General features: G+C 35.5%; 1 protein-coding gene across 5 annotated transcripts in view; it reads left to right on the top strand.

The window, feature by feature from the left end:
- DACH1 (dachshund family transcription factor 1) overlaps positions 1 to 22,391 on the top strand; it is a 355,980-nt gene extending 333,589 nt beyond the window's left edge. For 4 of the 5 annotated variants that reach the window (XM_032099932.1, XM_032099931.1, XM_032099934.1 and 1 more), the window contains one exon: positions 19,614 to 22,391. In XM_032099932.1, the coding sequence (XP_031955823.1) occupies positions 19,614 to 19,651 (38 nt within the window). In that variant the 3' untranslated portion in view covers positions 19,652 to 22,391. The remainder of the gene's footprint in view (positions 1 to 19,613) is intronic. The other variant, XM_032099933.1, reaches the window with a different exon arrangement.
- Positions 22,392 to 22,738: the final 347 nt, after the last annotated feature.

Here is a 22,738-nt window from a genome sequence, read left to right as displayed (position 1 = left end):
ACATTTCAAAGGTTTGAAGCTACAGTAGTGGAGAACGGATTATTTAAGTAGCGCAGGTTCTACCAGCTTCCTAACCCAAAGTTACACTGAACTTTTTTTCTTCAGCTTTCTTGTGTACACACAGGCTCAATACCTGCTATACTTCTATTCAAAGAAGTGAAGATAAACCAGTATGAGCTTTCTGTGCTTCAGGAGCTGAAAGCATGCGTGCGTTACTGCCCTGTCCTTTTAATGTTTCAGTCAAAACCACAAAGAAGATGTAACATTTAATTACACCTGAGCCATCAAATGCAAATCTGTCCATAAGTATGTTATGGCAACAGCAATGTTTTATGTGGAAAAGAATTTTAGTGTGTTTCTTCTAAGAGGTAAACTGATGTCATGCCAGCAATGGGGCAATAGCATTCATTAAATCTTTTGATGTGATCATCCTTACCTATGTTCCCTACAATAGTATCGAAATTACTGTCCCATTCATGACCAGGTAAACAAAAGTTATTGAAGGAATGTAACTGAGTGATGTCATTTCCCTTAAAACTTTACACAAATATTGAGGGGAGATGATGACTATGAGATGTTAGTGACTGTACTGGCAAATGACTTCAATTTATATGGGAAGGTATATATGTCCATGAACCTGTGTTCTGATCACATTATGGATTCAGGCACCATTCCCGATCTCAGGTCTTTTTGTCAGACTCACCTGCAAATCCAGGCTTCAGACCTGAAGGGTTGTAGTGAACTCATCTTGTAAGTATTGCATGCATTCTAAACTGTGGACAGCATTATGAGGATGCTTCTTTGGAAGTATCACTCCAGTCTGAAGCATTTTGATAAGGAGCAATGCACAAGGTGAAGGGTAAAGCAAAACCTTTCAAGTACTTAAAACTTTCTACTTAAAAGGGAAGAGCCAGTGAAGGAATTAGAAGAGAGTGACAATTCAAAGAAGCAGACTAGGAAAATATTTTTGCCATACAAATTTGTTTATACAACTGAGACAGAAACTTTAGTAGGTGAGATATGAGGAGAAACATCATGTGAATTTATAGCTAGAAAGAGGGATAGGAGAATGAGGGGCAGAGACTTTTTATGAGAATAAATTTAGACACTGTGTTGTAATTAAGAGTCAGAAGTTACAGACAAACAGGATACCTTGATTTTGAACTTTACTGACAGAAAAGATTAAAAGAGTAGTTCATAGTGACTAAGAGTAGTAGTGGGGAAGATGAGGAGGAATCTGAAGGGGTGAATGATTAACAGCTCTGTTTTCTCAAACTAAGATTGTCAGAGCAGCGACACATTCACACAGAGGATCAGAAAAGCAGACTGAGGTTTTATGTCAGACAGAAGGGAACAGACCTGGAGTACAAAGGGCTGTGTCAATTGTCAACAAGGATATGGTGACTGAATTTCAGTTTATGGATTAGACTGCTCAGATATGAAGTATGGAGAGAGAGACAATGCAAGGAAGATCTCAACCTTCAGAAATTAAAACAGAAAGTTGAGGAAGAAGCAAAAAATGTCAAACTGAGAAAGAAGTTAGCAATGTGGAGGGAGAATAAGAAGATCCCAACAAAGGGAGAACAATATTTGAATGCCAAAACCTTTTTAGGAAATACTAGCCTAGAATCTACCAGATATGGTGGGAGGTGCTAGTTCTAATATTTGTTTATATAGACGTCATTAACACAGACACATTTAATAAAAGTTTCAAAAAATCAGCTGACTAGCAGCAGAATTGATGGTCAAGGAAGAAGGCATTTCCCAGCATTTTGCAAGAATTGTGATCGTTCATCCAGGTATTTGACATATTCATAGCAAATTAGGAACATGGACATATTATATCCATGTTGTTAAGCAATAGGTAGCTATAGGAAGGTTTCATAGATTTTAACTTTTTATAAGTAATGTCCCTAAAGACATTAGGATTTTTATAATGAATTATTGCAGTGTGAGTTCTAGAAATTTTTTGGGGTAATTTTGCTAAGCCTCTGTGGTAGTTGCACTTAAGGATTTTGTTAATTGTGGTAATCAGCTTTCAAAAAATGTTAACACATGGCCACATTTTTTCTCCTTGCATTTAAAGAGAAAAACCTCTATTTCTGTCAGATGCTATAGATTTGCCCCCTAACTGAAATAAGAAATAAATGATACAAAGTCATTGCACTTTAATAACTGATTCCAGATAAAAGGTGTGTAGACAGCAAAACTTTCAAAGGGAGGTGCCTTCAGTTGGAACTTAGTAAACCTGCAGGGGAGGGAAAAGTTTAATATTTTAAATGGGCGACATAGCCTTCCATGCCTTTAATCCTGGAAAAAGCTAAGAAATATAGTGTAAGGGAGCAGATGTTCTTAACAGCCTTCTAGCAGCCTGTTTATGTAAAGAGTGCCAGCTAGTGATTTTCACTGCTTGTTGAAAACCTGCTTTGTATTGGTGTAAGTGTTAAGGAGAGCAGCTGAAAATCCACCTCTATGTACTTTGTGAAATGAATGTATGTATATTCATGTTACAGAAAAAGAAAATTATGTTATCAGATTTGGAGAGGATATCGTAACTCTTTTGCTAGAGCAATCTTTTTACTAAAGGAGCTTAAGCTGCAGAAAAAACACATTATACCTTGGGTACTGCATGTAATAAAATATGATTTAAATGGAAGATATTGAAATAAAAGTTTCAATTTGGGAACTTGAGTGTATTGTTGTGAAAAGCCTAGTCAGTTATGTTTATAGCTCCATCTTTTCACAGAAAGAAGCATAGAGATTCCTCATGCTTTATGCAAGTACAGTAGGTTTTAGATAACAGGATCAGGTCCACAATTTGTCTTTCTTAAAACCTACAATAAAAAATGAAAATAAATGCCACCACCATACAAACTACAAAGGTGAAAAAAATGCTGTATCTTGCATTTTCCTACCTCCTGTGGCTAGGGACAGAATGCAGACATGCCACAATAATGTTTTTTATTTCTACTGTTCAAACCATATTAATGAGAACATCATTTTGGAGAACTAATTATTTCTATTTGTCTTGTGTCACACTTTCTAATTCCCCTATATTAGCACAGCCAAAGCAAATTAATTGCTTTTCCAGCAGTTGAACCTTGTCCAAGAATGAGCTCACATTCCCTTCCAGTTTTGCAGTTTCTAGGAGTGCATTGTGTCAAAAATTTCTCTTGATACTAAACATAGCCCAGAGAATATCTTTGCAGATTTCTGTTGCTGCTCACTTGATGAAATTTATAAGTTTAAGTGACCCACTAGGAAAGATAAAGTTCTTAGCTGCAAGATTATACATCAAAACAGTTAAAGTGAAATTAAAATTAAATGAATGAATCTCACTGAAGCAAAAAAAGCAGTAATTAATGGTTCCCTTAATTGTCTTCATAAAATATTTGCATGGGTCTAATTTGCATAATTTGCATGTATTAATTAATCTTTCAAAGGAATTTTGTGCTGAGAGAAGCCAAAAAATCTCTTTGTTTTATTTAACATCTAATGAAATATTTATCTTCGTTAATGAACTTCTCATCTTCATTAAAATAAAAATTGCACAAGTTTGTATGTTTTAAATGTTTTTATAATTGAAGTATACAAAAAAAATCTCTTCAGACCTACAGTATCTGAAAAACAAACACATTATTGCACATTCTGTGTCCTTTTGACGACAGCAACATTTAAAACTGGAGAAACCCTATTACCTCTACCAAAAGTTTTCAAGGACTTTTGAATTATTTTAATTTTATCTTAATTGATGATCATTTTTTGGTTTTTATATTTTAAAAATAGGGATGCCAAGGTAAATATTTTGGTGTTTTTATTATTGTCAACCGGTGATACCTAATAGCTTTTCTAGAACAGATATTATGCATGGAAAAAGCGACTAGCATTACAGGTTGGAATTTAAAGTACTGCAGGAGTTTGTACATGATATGAGGTTAGTGGATATTTCAAAGACAAACAGTTAAGGGAAAAAAAAAAAAAGAGTTGGTGAGTTACTGCCTGGTATTTAATAATTGAACCTGGAGTAAGACTGATGAATGTAAGTTACAAAGGACTGTCCTGGCTGCAGTGATCAGCAACTTTGAGACAGTATCCAAAATAGCCAGACATGCAGAATAAGAATATGCAGTGAAAAAAAGGAAATCATCAGTATTAAAGTTTTGTGCAAAATTTGAATATAGAACTGCAAGGAGTTTAGAAGAAATTAAGAGTTACTTCAGTAAAAAAAAAAAAAACAAACAGGTATAAGAGGACAATGATTCAGCCTTTTGAGACAAAGGTGAAGACTATTACTGAAAATGAGGACCACCTAAAATTCCAAAGTAATCTATCAGCTACTTAATATTGCTGTGGACAAAGAAGAGAAAGTATGGTTAAAATAATGTCTATACAGAATGTTAACACTGTTCATAGTAAGATGGGTGAAAAGGAGTTCCGCTTACTTCAAGGATGAGTACAATACTATTGGAAGAATGAAAATATACCTGAAATATTCAAATGATTGGGGATTTAGAATACAAGAAATTATATTTGCACAGTGAAACAGCACAATGGGATTTTTACTCATTTTCAGTATGCCTGCATTTGCTTAAATCCTTGAACAAGGAGTTTATAAACACTTTAATGTGTTTGTATTCATTTTAGACATGCAATACCTGAGAAAGCCAGCCCTGCAGAGACCGAAAAGTAGGTGCTCTTTAAGAGTGCTTTAGAATTTAATAAATGGGATGTTTAAGCTATCAAGATTATATACAGAGTCATATATTCTTTGCTGCATTATCCTATAATTTTTTCAACTGATAAGATATAGTGGGACTTTGCTGATACCATAATGGCAGTATAGATATTGCTCTGTGTTACGAAGGTGTGGAGTAGCTGCTGAGGCAATGTAATTATCTATAAAATACCCAAACACTATCAGTGGGAGGGATATGTTCCACTTCACACATTTGTGGGGTAGATGTCTTTATCTGAGCTATTTGGCTGGACTCCTATTAAAGTCAATGAAGAGTAATAGACACATCTCTCCCTTTGAAGAAAACGAATCACAACTTCCAATTTCTTCATTGATTATAAAGGCAGTCTGCTAAACCAGCTCAAATGCAGCTACGTACAGTGCAGGTGTCTGAGGTTAATGTGATGAATCTCATGCATTGAGTATTTTCCTTTTTGCTTGCGTCAGAATTCCAGCATCACTTGTGACAGTAATCACACTATGAGCAGCTGCATTTCAGTCACTTCTTGTAACTACTGATGTTAGAAATGGGTAATTTTGCGTCAGTTCTGGAAAAATATCCAAGCTTGACAATTCCTTTTCGGTTTCATATAATTCTGTACTGTTTTGAAAGTCGCATAAAGCATGACTCTCAAACGTAGAAAAGAGAACTTGAATTCTGCATTAATACTGAAGCTTTGCAGCATTTGTTTCATTTGGATGCTACCACACAAGGCACGAGGCATGAAACAAGAGTCAGGGAAGCATTCTGAAAATTCTGAAATAAGAGCAAAAGCAGCCATAAATTGAGAGATAGAGAGATAGATGAAGAACCAAGAAAAGAAGGTAGATGAACTATCACAGAACTCTAGAAGGGAAAATAGTATCATATTACTCATACAGTTGCATTATATTACTGTAACTTTATTACTGTATCATTACTGATTTTTAATGGACAAATAGTAAATGTTTTGCCTTTTAAATGTAGTTATGCTTGTGAACAAGACATGGGCTGGAATTAACTTGATGTAGCATAGAAGTCTTCAATGTAGACATCCGCGTCTGTGCTTGTCACCCTTGACCTTCACTGGAGGGAGTGGAAAAAAATGTCTACAGTAGACTTCATCCTGTTATAAATAATAATTAGAGTACCCCAGTATAGACTACTGCAAACAAATTTAGTAATCTCAGTCATATTCCAGAAAAGCTGCATTCAGTTTCTGCAGGTGAGAAAGTAATTTCTTTGTGGTTGTTGTTGTTTGTCATGTATAGAATTTTTTTTCCATACAATAAATCCATTTTATGGCAAGGGTTGTAATTATACTCTGAGATTGTCTCATTGCAAAGAATTGATGTAGCATTTGACACAGTCACAAGAAGTATATGCTAAGGAGTCACTGTTTTGCCCATTTTATATTTTTCAGCAAACAACTGAGTGGATAATATCGATTTCACAGTTAAAATAGTACCATTTGTTGGGGTTACTTATATGCTTTACATCTGATGTTTTGCTCTGAGTGGCAAAGGAATAGCTCATTTTGCATGCTGCAGTGCACTTTTAACCAATGCCTTAAGCCGAAACCAAGTTTTTATGCATCAAGAAAGAAATAATATATACTGATTTCTTGATGTCAGCACCAATGCTTTGGTGTCACACAAGGGTGTTGTGAAACTTAATTAATATTTGTAAAGTATTCTAGATCTTGGATGAAAGGCACAGTAGATGTTCAGTTATGTTATTAACTTCTGCTTTTATATTTTCTTTGGTGATGGATCAGAGTCCTAAACATTAAAAAGTGGTAAAGAGAGGCGATGCAAGATACAGCAATTTACAACTATTATCAGCTAATTATAGTTAGTTTCAAATCTTGTACAGGGAACTAGATGGAAAAAATATTTTATGGGATTTAGCAAACTTGATAGCCTAAATTTTGTGTAAAGGTGGCTTACCTGAATCTTCGTATAAGAAAAATTTAATAGACTGACTTATGTTAATTATTCTGCATTAGATCAGAAGTGGTATATTACTGAGTGACAGCATTTTGGTTTGGTATGGGACAGTCCCTTTTATAATCCTAAACTAACTGAGGGGTCAGATATCCTGTTAAGGAGAATGAGAGTTTAAAATTCACTTAAAAATATTCAAGAGGCAAAACAGCAGTTAGAGTTAAAATGTAAATAAAACTGTACAGTGAGATTTTATCAGGCAGGCAGCCCTTTGTGTAGTGTTAAGAGTTAGGAAGGCAATCATCTTCCCAAAATATCACTCCAACTTAATTGCTCTATTTTTTCAGTTGAAGAAAAAGAAAAAAGAAAAAAAAGATAACCTTGCCATCAATAAAGCTATATTAATTTCAACTAGCTGAGGGACTGATGGTTTAATTTAAAAGTGCCCAAAGATTTTAGGTTTTGTCCTTTCTTTCTTTAACAGTAATATTAAAAAAAGAGGCATTTTTGTGTCCTTTAGAAATAGGAAATATTTATAATACTTTAAGATGAACAAATTTTTAATGTCTGTAATACTCATGTAAATTTCATATTGTAAACCCGAAAAGCAAGCACTTACTATGTTAAATCTACCTTAATTCTAAAAATAGGGTTTTCTTGCAGTGGTTATTTTATATTGATGTGATTAAGAATAAAATAAAACAATTTAGCCTTTGTGTAATTCAAGCATTTGGCTTTCCCATGGACTTGATGTGGAATTTGACCCATCTCTATTAGTATCTCAAGTTCCTATGAAATTTTTAAGAAATCAGCTAAGAAAAGGAAGTATAAAGGAAGTGAAACTAAAATTAACACATTTGGAAGGACTACTTAGCCAGCATCACGTTCTATCTAGGCTAAAATTTGCTGTCAGCATATATCTATAATAAGTATTCTTCCAGTGAACTGCCAGCTGGCTTGTAAAGAGGAAAATATATTCTATAGAATAGACTGCTAGCTTTAAAAAGAAATATTTTGCTTTTGCTCATTGTAGGGTTCCGTAACACCTGAAGGACATCCTGGGAGAAGACAGCAGCATATATAATGATAATGTGATGTCATTTTGTTTTTCCTAGTTGAGAAACACAAAGTGTGTACCAGTAATGGTAAAAACATTTTTTCTATTATATTCTTGTCAGCCTTATTTTTTAAAAGTGATGCAGCCTCTAATAGCTTAGGAAAAGCAGCAATAGCATAATAGTGTGTTTTGTCATGGATGTTAGAAAGGATGGATCACAACGTGCTACAGCTGGCCTTGGAAACAAAGTGTTATGAAGGCAGGACCAAAAAATTTACAGTGCTGCTTTATGTGCATGAAATTAGAATATGGATTGTTGAAAATATACAATGTTGTATTAGATAATTCAAGTTTTGACTTGTTTATTTAGTCCCTGTGTTGATTCTGCAGATTTTGCCTGTGACAAACTGTCAGTGCAACCATTGCATTAGAAGACATGTATTTTTCATGATATTGTTTCATGCTGCAATATGCTGGCTACAACTCCTTTCAAGTAATCAAGCTATATTGAATACAAGCATAAAATAAAAAGCAGCAATAATTTGCTTTCGTTTTTAGCTTTATACTGTGACTCAAAGATATACACTCTTAGCCATTGGAGAGAGAACAGTATCTTTGCACATTGATGAATTGGACATAAAATACTGTGGTTGGATCAGACTCCTTGGCTTCACTGGAAGTACTGGAAGCATCATAAAAGTAGTGCACTGACTAGAGGATCAGTTCCATTTTCAACCTTGCTATGAAATTTGTTGACAATCACAGTCACTTTCGCTGCAGTAACTATGCTGTCCGATGCAATCTGGTTCCCAATGCTAAAATATTGAAAGGCTAAACCACTATTAAAACATACAAATATCAGTTCTATTCCAGTTCCAAATGGCCAATAGTTCCAGAGTTTGATCTTCAACATTCAGTGCACAGAAGAATCCTCATTTTATAAGGTTTCCCTCTAGGTTTTTTCATATTCTTGCAAAACCATTTACTCCTTAGATTTTCCAGCTAAAATTAACTTTATAGCCAAATGTATTTTACCAGGCCAGATATTCAATAAATATATTCAGGATATACTCAATTCTTGCCTCTCTTTCTATAAAGAAATAAAGCATAGCATTAGGGATAGTACTAGATGGGCTTTAAAATCTGCCTTTTCGGGCTCTCGTATCACAAATATATTTGTAAAGACCATTTAAATACATCCATCATCCTGGGACACTACTCCAGAGCTGAGTTCCTGCAACAGAGTTAGTTTGTGTCTCTTATTATTATTTAATGTATATATGAGGAATGATCAGTTGCTCTTCTGTGATAAGCAAATCAATTAATTTTATTTGCATATTGTGGACTCTATTCCTTGTAGAGGAGTAGAGTACTAGTACAGGCTACTGTACTAGTAGCCTGTACTGAAATTATTCACTTTGAGCATGGGTAACCAGTATCTTAAACACTGTTCCAGGGAATGTCCTGCAAGTGACTTGTACAAAGACATTAGTGTCTTGCTATTGACAAGAAACAGTGTAAGTTGAAAGCTGGGGGAGGTGGGGAGAGGGAGGGAGATGGGGGGGAGGAGTAAAAGCAACCAGGAAGTAACATTTTTCATTTCCTCTGTCTTGAGAAAATCACGCTTTGAAGCAAGAAAATTTTACACTTCAGATATTTTGCACAGCTCATTGCTTCTGATTCCAAGGTAGTCACTTGATCCCAAAATCACTGGTTAAGACTGCTCTGTGGTTTAATTTAGCCATTCTCTTTTCTCTTGCTTACTTTTTGATGATGAACCGTGGTGTTAAGTTCTCTCTGGGAAAGCATGCTGCTTCCATATGGTCTGGGATTTCTATAGTGGGGTGCATCCAGGACACAGTCTGTCATGACATGCTGTTTTTTCTGAGGAATCTCTACTGGCAAAGACACAGAGTGGTGCCAAATTCAAACCACCTGGCCCTAAGGCTAATTGAGTTTTTCCTGGGAGGGTAAAATAATCATTTTGAAGTACCTATCTGAAATTATGTTACCACTGAGAGGGAATGGGGAAGATTGGCTTGTCACTGCAGTACTTAAATGCATCTATGAAGATGTATTCAAGATGGAAGTTTACAGTTAGTATGGGGAACTAGTATGAACTCTGAATTGAAAAGCAACCTACCTGGGCTAGCATTAGCTCTTGTCACAGAAGCAGAGTTCCCTCATAATCTAAAATGCTGGTAGTTTTCATTCTGGATACGAACAAAAGCCTTTTGCTCAAGTGCTGCTTCATAGTTAACTACTGAGTTAGACCCCATAAACATGTTTCAGCTTGAAGTCTTCCTCAGATTTAACATGAGCTGATTTTATTTTCAGTTTTGTGGTTTTGCTGCTCATACTAAGCCCTGGGAACTTCATTAAGTTTCTGTTTCTGTGTGCTGGAAGAATTATGTGTGACTTCCGTTCATAGCCCATTTCCTAGGGCACGACTTGTGATTTGGTTTCTGTTGCCTTGACTCTTGTTCTGGAGCTGAATGGCACTGTTTGGCGCCATTGTCTTCCATAAACAGGCTTTCATACAAAATACCTAGAAGCAGCAAGGTTATGTTACATAGGTTTTGACATCCCATGCATCCTTAACAGATTTTCCATAAGCTTGCTGCTGTGCAATCTATCTGTTTTACAGCCTCATTCCTTCCTGTTCTGCATGTGACTATTTCTTCATGTTTTGCATTGGGTGGTTACTCTGTTTTAGCACACAGCTGAGAACAAGGGTGGTTGTGTATTAAAGTGGGGGGCTAATGTGATACTGATATTAAAAAGGGATTCCACATATTCCAGAATTATGTATGCAGAACAATAAAGCTTTCTTTAAGTGGTCTCTATTTTCTGGTAAACTGCAGCAGTGCAAATGGCACCTCAGTTACATACTCTTGTATTAATTGTGGTGTTTAATCTGAAAACAACAAAACACTAGTCTGCCTTTTAGTTACTTGGGTAACATGAATTTCAAATTACTTTTTTAGAAAAGATGTGGCTGGGAGAGAAGAGTGAGGTAGGTTTCTGATTCTGTGAATCAGAAGAGGTGCTCTGTGTAGGAGTAGGTATTAGATCTAAGTCTTTTCCTGTATTTTGAGAAGTAGTGGGGGTAAAGCTCTAGAAAAGACAATACTGTAGAAAAGCTTGTCTTCATAAATTATTTGTGTCTGCTGAAAGAAATTAACATCACACTGTGTTGATGGAGACTTCTAACTATGGCCACAACTATTCCTAGCAAAAAAAAAACATGACCCACGTTACTTTTTCAGAATTGTATAAAAGACCTTTATTAATTCACAGTTTATTATGGGATCTATAGTTGTATACACATGTATCCTGCCTATTGTACCACCTTCTAGTTAAGTGATGGAAAGGATTTGTGTGTGTTTCTGTTCTGTGTGTATATGGAGGGTAGTTTTAAAGAAATACTGACTTCTATGTACTTTTGCATAGATATTTTCTGTAATTCAGCTCAGAAGAAAAAACTGCTGAAAGCTCCAACAAATGCTGATCCACTGTATTTTGTTCCAATTTCATTTTATGGCCACTTTTTCTCTCCAGAAAAGGAAAGTAATTATTTTTAAGCCTGTTTGAAGCTTAACTGTATGATTGATATCTTGTATGTAAGATTACTTTGATGATGATGTTTAGTGCAAAAAAGTGATCATTTGGGCAAAGCGCTAAAAAAGGAGGCAAAATGGAGAGAAGTGAAAGAAGACTAATGAGACTAAAGGGATGAGTAGTAAATTTTGTTTCCATCTAGACTTTATAAAAAACCCCCGAAACCAAACAAGCAAAGGGAAGGAAGGTGCCAGGCAGAAACCATGTCCCAATATTCAACTCTTTTTCAGTTTTCTGCTATCAGATCCAAGGTTGTTTGCTGACACTAAAAAAAAGTTATGTTTCTGGAAATAAAGTAGCTAATAAAGCACACCTTTTTGTAGAACTTAAAACTGTTTTATGCAGGACAGATTGTTTAGCACCAAAATTATCCGCACTGTGATACAAACAGCACTGAACACAATGAGCTGTGGAAACTCACAGACTGATTGTATTTAGCTGTGACTTCATCCTTTAATAACTTTTCCACATGATTCTTCAGTTGAAAGGGTTTTGTTCTGTTTGTGTCTCTGTTTATCATTGTTAATTTATTTTTTTTTACCAACATGAAGTGGCACAGTAAAATGCCTTAGTGACTCAGGTTCAGTGTTTGTAAGTAATCAGTTCTGTAGTCTTTTTTCACAAGAAAAGACAGTGTGACTTTTTAAAAAAATCTATTTATTTCAAACAATTTCTCACCTTACTACTTCAGTTTTTTCAGTCCTCAAAATGGCCAGTTTTATGCATTCTATATGATCTTTAAATAATAGAAAGTGACATATTCAGGTACTCCCCTGCTTTGTTAGTTTACTAAAGACCAGATTGCTGACCTTTAGCTTACTCCCACGGTAACATGGGAGTAATGGAAATATATATTAATGACTAAAACACATGGTAAAATTACTGAGAGAAGATAGTTCAATATTTGAAAATAACTGTGAAAAAAGGTGTTTAGATGCCCTTTTTTACACATCCATGGCTTAATTTTATGTCTTAAGTTAGAATTAAAATCTCCTACGTTTAAATTGCTATTTTAAAAAGAAACACAGGGACAACTCAGTTTCCTGAATATTTGCACTGAGTATTAACACAAATATATTTGTACATGAATGTTAAGTAGAGAAATGAAAGGTGTATGATTAATAACAATATGCAAATTTGAAACTAATTTATTGGTGTTACACAAAGGGCAAACTGGGATAGTGTTTGGCCAAATATGTTTACATACTTCATATTTGCATGCGTTTAATGAACATGCAGTGTGAAATCACCCATCTTTGCATAAAAACTGGATGAGCACTTTTTTAAAAGAACAAATGGCTTGAATTTCAAAGCCTCAATGGTTGAGCCAGCTTTCCTGCATCTCCTGTACTCTGCTCTTACTCTGCTAGGGAAGATGGCAGTGGATCCATCCATGTTCCCCAATACATAATTGACTTGTGCTGCCACTAACAATTTCCACTTAGTAAATATCCCTCTGTCCCTCCTTTTCAGTGTTGAGTTGTAAAACTTCAGTGTTCTAATTAAGCCTAGACACTGGGATGTATTGTTTCCCCTCACAACATACTGTTTTGCACTTTATTAGGAATATTATGAGAAGTTATGTTCAGTTGATTCCATGACTGATTTTTACAAATGCTGGGCTTTTTGTCTCACACTCTGCAAACCGAAAAAGACTCAAGCTCATCCTAAATGGTTTTCCCATGATTAAAAAGTTAGACTCCCATTTTTATCTTCCATCTTCGGTGGAAAATAAATCCTCTTGTGTCTCAGTTTGGAGTGAAATACATGAAGAGTATACAAAAATATATTTCCTCCTTAATTAGTTGTTTCCTTTGAGTTTTTTGAAGAAGGGTTACAACTTGACTAAGATCCCTTCCGTCTGCCACAATATGCTTGCTTTTATTTTGACTTCCCATTGCTGTCTTATCAAATATCACATGAATCATTACCATTTGTTTGCCATCCCTTTCTTTTGTTTTGTTTCTCTTCCTCCAAAGGATTACAACATCAGCCTGAATGAAAGGTTAGAAGTACACTGTGATTCACATTTGCCCCATCTATTAAAACAAATAAACCAACTAGTTATATAATTTAAATGTGCTTGAGCTATGGCATGCAGATGCTTTTATCAGCTCTGGGCTGAAGAGGTTGTGTGCATTCGGGCATGCACGTACAACTGTTCTTTGAAAGGGACAAACCTCATTAAGATTACAGGTGCTTGGAAATAACTTCTGAGAAAATAGCTACCATTTTCAATAAAGCTACTTCCTAACAGGAAATGCAATTTATTATGTTACTTAGCACAAGTGAGCAGCTTTGCTTTTATTTAGATATAAGTAGCCCCATTTAAGGTCACAAATGTTTTATTTCTTTTAAACTGAAGTTAGCAGTTTTTAATGGTTGGAGGGTCTGGCAACTCTACTTAATTTCAGTATGAAGCATCTGCTGTCTTTAGGAGCACATGGGCTAGTCCTGGGGATTTTGTGTTGCAACATGTGATTTTAGAAGTGGGCTCTAAGCTCAGATCAGCTCAGTCACCAGCCACAGAGATGGGGTTCAAATGGATTTTTATGAGTGAAGAACCTTTGGTTTCCATTAAGTGCATATGCATGTGTAGTTTTTTGGTTGCTGTTGATTTTTTTGGTATTTTTGCTAATATAGTCCTTAGAGGTTTCAGCTAACACTGCCATTATCTTCCTAAGGACAAGAAAAGAGACTGAGAAACCATAAGTACATGAAATCCCACCTACAAAAAATAGAAAGGGGAAGAAACAGAAAGTTTGAAAGAGAGAACAGAGAAACAGGAAAAAAAAAAAAAGCAAAATCACAGAAAATTTCAGTCGTAGTTGGGAATAAAGTTCCTGTCTTCAATTGTTCACTTCTTATTAACGAGAGACATCAACCTTTGTTCTTTGAAAGTACAAAGAGATTAATAGATACACTATTCAAATACCCTTAAGACCCATTTTGAGTGAAAATTGGCTTCTATCACTGGCCTGTCCATATTTGACAAAAATATGTTAAAAGAAGTTAGGAATTCTAGTGACTAAAACTGTGGCTACTTTGATGTACGGGTTGTTGGATCATGGGCTGGGATTTACTATTCTACAGTTCACAAATTACAGTAAAAAAAAAAAAGATAAAAAATTATTCAAACCTTGGCATCCTAACTTTCCAAAGCTCACACTGAGATTTCATATCCTATCATTCATTTTTTGAGCAACTGGTCTAGTAAAAGGAATCCCTACCTACGGCAGGAGAGTGGTCCTTGGTGATCTTTAAGGTCCCTTCCAACCCAGACCATTCTATGACTCTGTGATTTTCCTTCTCACAAAGTATTTTGCCCTTTTTTTTCCCTCTTAACCTGCACCCTGGAGGTTTCTTTCTTATCAGCTCTCTACTGTATTTTTCTGTCTGTTTGGACAATTGGTTGGTTGTTTTCAGCTCCTAACTACAGAAAACACTATTTGATTCCTAAGAAGAATTTACCTCAGTAGGCTTTTATAAGATAGCAAGTGACTGAATTCAGATGTGACAGAATACCTTGGACGTTGATTTGAAGATTTTCATAAACCAAAGACTGCAGTATTATAGTCATGATGATCACTGTTATTACATTTATTTTTAAAGCAGCTCGGAGAATATAAACTAAAATACGATTTTTTGGGTGGCAAACAACCCCACTGTGACTTATACTGAGTGGCAGAAATACACACATTACCATCTAATGGATGACTTATTTAGTTTGCAACTGAAGACAAAACTTAACATTTCATTGCACATCTTTGTCAGTTTACAAGGTTGCATATTAATAGTAATAATATTTGAGTGGGTTTTTGTTTTTACCTCTGAAAATGCTGGGCCCATAGAGGTACTTACTGCAAGCTGCCCACAGAACACTAATGTGAATCATTCCCCAGATGACATCTCTGTGGGAATGCATTTCAAGGCATATGATTTGTTTCAGCATTGCAAACTTTTATGTCAGTTCCATTTGTTTGTTTTTTATAACATTTATGACCTTCTAACTATTTGGGCATGTTCATTCAAAATCCTCGAAATGAATCTTAATTAAAAAGAGTTGATCTAAAAAAAATACTCCCTCACTGGGTAGAATTTCTGTCATACCAATCCACAGACAAAAACAAATGATGTTTAGGAGTAGTGGCATTTTCAGTTTGAGTTACTAGCATGAGCTTGTGTGATCTTGCTGAACACTGCCATTTGCAAAAGAGCAATTAAAACAGATGACAATCTGCTAATCACACACTGTTCTATTTAGAAATTTAGCAGTATTTTCCCAGTTTGTGTTTTTGTTTGACTTCCTAAGAGTAAAAGTAAGTTTCATGTGTTTATATTGTATATAACAGTATGTAAATTTGGGAAACTTCACCACAGATCAACAGTTTTCAGTAGGCTAAAAATATACCCCAGTGTTGTAAACATCCTTAGTGAAAGCTCTGTGTGTGTGTTTGTGTAGTATATGTTTGTATGCATATGTTTGTGTGACTAAAATATTCTATATTTGTTCTACATTAAATTGTTTTTATGCTGATAGACAAATTCTGCATTTGTTAACAGAACAAAGTAATGCAACAGGCCTGTGTAGCTGTTAAATTAAAGCTGATCAGGAGGCAGAAGGCACAGGCATGCTCAGGATTTAGGAGTAGTGGCATTTTCACATTGCCTTACAAAGGATGAGCTGGCTCGATTTGCTGATCACTCTCATGATTTGTAGGTTTTGTCTGTGATTCTAACCTTGAAATCATTAAAGGCCTATCAGTGGTAATACTCCACTTGTATTCAGATAGGAGCTCTGGCTACACCTAGAGGCGAAGTGATTCTGGTGGCTTTGGCAACAACACTGAGAAGTTCCTGTCATTTGGGAAGAACCTCAGAACATTATGAATAGGGAGAGAAGTGGATAGGAACAAGGTAGTAGGAGTCACCAATGGAAAGAGACAGCAGTTAAATATAGGGATTGTATTTGGTCACCACTTTGTGATGTGAGGTTATCATTCCTCTGCAGACCTGTGAGTTTTTCTTAGCACAGCTGAAGTCTTTGAATTTCTAAAGTGCACTGCTATTCACCTATTGCTCGTTATTCACGAGTGGCTACATGAACTTCTCAGCCACAGTGCTGTGACCACTTCCCTGGGGAGCCTGTTCCAGTTCCCAGCCACCCTCTAGGTGAAGAACCTTTTTCTGATATCCAACCTAAGCCTCCCCTGACTTGGCTTTATGCTGTTTACTCAAGTCCTATCACTGGTCATGAGAGTGAAGAGATCAGTTCCTGCCCATCCACTTTTCCGTGTGAGGAAGTTGAAGACAGCAATGAGGTCTCCCCTCAGTCTCCTCCAGGCTGAACCAAATGACTGCAGCTGCTCCTCATACAGCTTCCCCTCCAGACAATCCCCTCCCTTGCCCAGCTGGCAATGCTGTGCCTGATCCTCCCCAGGACAGGGTTGGCCCTCCTGGCTGCCAGGGCACTGCTGACTCATGTTCAACTTGTCATTGACCAGGACCCCCAGGTCGCTTTCCATGGCACTGCTCTCCAACCTGTCATTCTCTAGTCTGTGTACAACACCAGGATTTCTCCATCCCAGGTGCTGAATCCAGCAGTTGCCGTTGTTAAACTTCATATGGCTGGTGATTGCCTACCTCTCTCATTTGTTGAGGTGTCTCTGCAGGGCCTCTCTGCCCTCCAGGGAGTCAGCAGCTCCTCCCAATTTAGTGTCATTGGCAAACTTACTTAGTATTCCTTTGAGTCCTGTGGCCAAGGCATTAATGAAGATGTTGAAGAGAACTTATGTATATAAACAAGTATCTGTTCACTTAGTAAGGAAGGTGCTTTGTAGAGCTGCCCATTTCTATTCTTGTTCATTGTCTTAGTCTGCGGATACAGAATGCAGGATCTGATAGTGTCTTCTTCTAAAAGTGGAAAATCTCTTATTGATTTCACTGCCCAGTTGGATCCTTAAGCAGTGTAAAATAGAGCTGACTTTTGAAACTGTACTGCTGTTCATCTTTTGTTGGCTGCTACAAGGATTCTGCTTCCTGCAGCTGTATTTTTAATTGAGAATATGTTTTAATACATACTTTAAAAGGTAAATGGAGACCTAGTATAGTAAAATAAAATCAGTTACTGACTGCAGGTTATCAGAATGTTAAGGTAAGGGAATTATGCATAGCATTCGTTAGCAAGTGTACGTTCAGGATAGCCAAAGTGTTTGTATATATGCAGAATAATACTCCTACAGAGGTATCCAGACAGCTGTAGTGCTGTAAATGTTTATTGTGTTTATTCAATATGTTTGGGCGAACTATATGGAAACGTGGCCAGGAGTAGCACTGGCTATCCTGTAGATGCAGGTTTTCCTTGGAGATGGTGTTCCAGGCCTTCGGTTTTACCAAGCTCCATTTCAGAGGCTCCTTCTTTCTCTCCTGAATTCCCATAAGCATTTTTGTTGGTCTTCATGCATCAAATAATAATAAAAAAGTCTCTAAGTTAAGGCCTTCCTCAATTGCTTTTTATTTCTCTTCAGTGCAAAAAAAGACCATAAAGAGAGAAGAGAATGGAAATGGTTCTGAGTGGAAGCACTTTTATTTAGTGGGAAAGTTATCATCTACTCTGCCAAAACAAAACAAAAAAAAAAAAAAAAAAAAAAAAAAAAAAAAAAAAGGAAGCCAGGAACATGAAAAAGTAGGGAAAGGGGGTAAAAAATTGTAAAGATGGGGAGAAAGTAGCAGAAGGGCATATACCCCAGAAGCTCACAAAAGAAACCTAGTGGGAGAAAAGGAAAAACAAAGGGACACTAGATAAGAATCACTGCAGCAGAGTGATTCTGCAGTCTCCTGCTTTTCCCAGCAGTTCTGATAGAACTGGAAAGGGATGTGCAGAAGGTTTTACAGCTGTGTATGGTGTACTTTCGTCTGCTTTCAGGTTAAACTTTTCTATCTCTCAACAATTACAGTAAGCTCATGGACGTGATGCCACATGTTTCAATGATAACCAAACATTTAAAAAATTTCAGCATTCATTTGCACAGGTTTATGTCACACAATTTCTTCACTGTATATCTAATTTTTACTGTATATCTAATAAAAATTTTATAGACTGATTTGGAATAAAAATTTTGGACTAAGAAATCCAAAACAGAAATAAAAACTTCGGAAATCTTAGAAATATTTGCTGAATTTACTTAGATTTAAATAAGAAGTTCATGCAAACTTTCAGAGCTGAGATACAGCTTGTACTTGCAAATGCTTATATTCTAAAATATAAGTAGTGTTTAGTAATTATGCACTGGGGAGGATTAATTGCTTCATAATGTGCTTTATTCACATGGGGACAACACTTTCTACTCTACAGGTCAGAAAGCTAAGAAGTTTTTCTGTCTGTTTTCTGTTTTTTAAAAACTAATCTTTATATTGCTATGAAAATAGGTGTATATAAGATGTTCATGTCCCAAGTGAAGAAAAAATTGCTTTGTACTTACAAATTAGGTGAAAATATGTGGTGGCAGTATGTTCTCTTCAAATTTTTCTAGATCAACAGTTACTGGCTAGGTGAGCTTATAGTTTCTCATGTTCCCTCACATATCTCACTTTAAATATATGCTCCTCACTTCGGTAGAAAAAATGTTGTGAGAAACGTGCTTACATCTTTAACATAGTAATTGTTCAGTTAATCTCATTTATGGGGGGAAGGAGGCTATACTTCACTGATACCGATTAAATATCCTATACTGGGTTCTATATAAATAGCTACAAATGTGCACAATGGTTACATTACATGGTATATTTAACAACACAGCTAAATCAGAAAGTATGAGCTATGCCTTTAGCGATGGGAGTACTAACGATTGCATGCAAGGAGATTTTTTTGCTCTGCAACCATGAAGGAAATAATTGCTGTTCGGCACTATTCAGTTATGTTTGCATATCAGTAGAAACACATGCACAGAGGCTGCACCTACATTCCTAGTGCCCTAGCACTGATACGAGTCCAGCATACATTAAAGCTTCAGAAGTTGTTACAGTTTTCACAACTTGCAAAGTGCGTGTAATTTTCAACAGAGTTAATTTGGCCACTGTCAGATGAAATAGCAAAGGTGACATTCATATTTTATGATTTTCTTTTTTTTTAGACAAAATGTACCATAGGGGACATTTTACAGATTTGTTACATGACTGCTTCCGCTGAGATTTTAAGTCTTGTGGGGTTTTTCCTCTTTTTGAGTCATTGCAGATATAAATATATAAAGCAAATGTTTCTCTTTCATATTTTAGATGGAAGACTTTATTTGAAAACTACTGTCATGTATTGAATTTTTCCTGCTGAACATACGTGTGCTACGGTAAAGAACATTGCAGTAAGACATTGGCTCATAAGGAGTTCTGTGGAAACAAAATGTTTTCAAACCAACTTCCTCAACTTCATTTATCAATGTTCTTCAAAAATGTAAAGAATTCTGCAAGAGTGTCCTCCTTTGGTTATCTCCTGTGGCTCAACCTGGAGATCTAGAGAATGTGTGTAAATGTACAGTAGCACTGTTCTCACAGCGAAAATCTGCATCTCTGCGCCGGACTATTGTATCCAAAATTACAGGCGGTCAGAACAAGGCTGAGTATTCCCTTTTTCAAGGAATGCAGACTCTCTCCTCCTCTGATGATTCTATATTTGAGCACATCCAATGATCCTTCCAGCAGTGTCCAAGTACACTTACAGACTGTTATACCATACCGAAACCAGCAAGACAGCTCAGAAATGAACTCGTAGAGGGCATAAGAGGATTCTTATTTAAAAAAAAAGGAAAAAAAAAAAAGGAAAAGAAGAAAAAATTGATACATTCAGTTTTCAAACTATGATTGAGGGTTTTCTTCTAAAGACATTTTTTCCACATGCTTTCCAAGAGACCAACACATATATGTTAGAATACATTAAGTGAAATGGAATTTTGTGTAAGTGAAAAGAAATGCTGAATGTAAACAAACTGTTTTACTGTTCACAAAGTCTCTTTTCCTAAAATAAAACAAACAAAAGAAAAAAAACAAAAATAATAATTTCTCATTGTAAACTGGCAGGGGTTTATGAAATAAAAGACTTTGCTTCTTATCAAAATGTTGGTCACATGTACAGTATATAACACAGATCACACAAGGAAGGTATTATGTATGCAGTAGAAATCTAGAGTTTAGGAAATGAAACTTTTAGATAATATTGTTTTGTCACCCTGTTGGTCAGAAAGACACCTTTCTAGTTTTAACGCATGCAGGCATGTAAATATTTGTCCTGGAGTCACAGTATTACTGAATGAGATCTTAAGCATCTGGTAACAAGTCAGAATTCTGTATCAGCCACTTTTATTTGTATATTGAGCCCTGGTTAGTGCCCTGACTAGTGCACTTCTAAGAATGGACTGTGGCTGAGCAGCAAGTCAAAATGCCAGAAATATTTTTATATGTTAATGTCATATTACGTCAATGTTGCTAAAAAAAAGAAAACCTAACAAACACTTGATGTATCAGTCCAATTCCACGTAGAACTGAGTGATACAGTTGAAGTCTATTGTCCCTCCCACCTTGTCTTAGGGAAGGATGGTTATGTGTTACTTTCACTGTCTTTATGAAAGCTACAATATGTGTTTTCACCTTTGTGCTGATAACTGGAAGTAAGCTGCAAAACACTGCTTATTACATTACTAAAAATTATGTTCTTTGCTTTGCGTACTTTTGGGTTACCCCTTTAAAGACTGATTTTGTGAATCAGTGCTATTACTGTAAGTTTTGTGATTATGCTTTCTTCATCTAATGTTTTATGCGTATAAAATATTATTTATTACATGGAAACATATCAAAACCTTAAATGTCTAAGATGCCTAACTTAAAGCAAATATTTCTTTAAAAGTAGTTCTGATTGGATATTAATATTATTTTGTCCGAAAAAAAAATCTAATGTTTTGTAAACTCTAGCACTGAGCTTCTATAGTTTGTAGGTCTTCCTTGCAATACTGGTACACATTTATTTTTTGCAGTTCATATTTACTCCACCACAATCCTTTTTTAACAATAGAAAGATGTATATACAAGTTCACATCACAGTAATTTTTTTAAAGAAATATTGAGCAATATTTTTCATTAAATATTGTTGTCTAACACTTTGTAGTGATGTTATTTTCTAACCATGATTCTTTCATGATTTTCATAGTTGCTTAAACACATATGGGATTCTGTACTCCAGTTTTTTCATATGCAGTCTTTAAAGGGTTAACAGCTGTAAAGTTAGATGGACTTGTGGCAAGCTTTTGAATCATTCATATCTGAAAGAGAATTAAAAGCCTACAACTGAAATATGTACTAGCATTTACCATTGCTCTGCTCCTTGCATAGAGTCACCTGTAAGTAGGTTTAGTAGTTTTACAGTATATTCTTTCAAGACCTTTGGGAATGCCTCAGTGTTTGGCTTGGTACATAAACAGAAGTATTAAGGATTAAAGGGGAACCAATTTATGAGCTGGATGTTTAGAAAGAATCTTGCTAAAAACAGTGTAAATATTACAGAACATGAGATGTTACCGTAAGTTGAAATTTTTTGCCCCTCTTTAGTTTTACAGGTTTTGGGTTGGTATTTTGGTTTTGGTTTTTGATTTGGATTTTTTTCCTTTTTTTTTTGCATAGATTATGAAGAAAAGTTGTGCTCATGTTATTGTTTATATGCTTTTGTAATCTTAAAGATATTAATGTCTAGTTGTTCTATATTATAACCACATTTGCGCTCTATGCAAGCCCTTGGAACAGAACATACTCATCTTCATGTAGGACCTATGAAAATTGTCTATTTTTATCTATATATTTAAAGTTTTCTAAAAATGAAAAAGGTTATTACGAATTTTGTTGTACAAAATCTGTACAAAAATCTGTTTTTACATCATAATGCAAGAATTGGAAATTTTTCTATGGTAGCCTAGTTATTTGAGCCTGGTTTCAATGTGAGAACCACGTTTACTGTTATTGTATTTAATTTTCTTTTCTTTTCAACAATCTGCTAATAAAACTGTCTGAAATCTCCCTGCGACTTTATTTACAGTTCATCTTTATTAAATTTTCTGAAATGTATAACATCAGAGGAATATTTACTTTCTAATGGGAGGCATCTAAAAACAACATAAGTCAGCTCTTTGTAGTGTGAGGAGAACAATGCTGAATGATTTTATTTAACATGCAACTGCTTCTATCTCTAATATGAATTACTGTGGTGAAAAACATCATAAAAGCACACTCTGTGGTTATTGTTTAACAAGCATATTTTCCATTTTTTTTTCTTGCCAGCTAAGCAAACTGCCCCCATCTACATGATTTATTTATGTACATTTCTCAGTTTATGAAGCTGTTATTTGTACCTTTTCCTTTATATT

The sequence above is a fragment of the Corvus moneduloides genome, chromosome 2, assembly GCF_009650955.1.
Source record: "Corvus moneduloides isolate bCorMon1 chromosome 2, bCorMon1.pri, whole genome shotgun sequence".
Lineage (NCBI taxonomy): Eukaryota > Metazoa > Chordata > Aves > Passeriformes > Corvidae > Corvus > Corvus moneduloides.
Note: the sequence above shows the minus strand (reverse complement) of the source record. Positions and strands in the feature narration are given on the sequence as shown.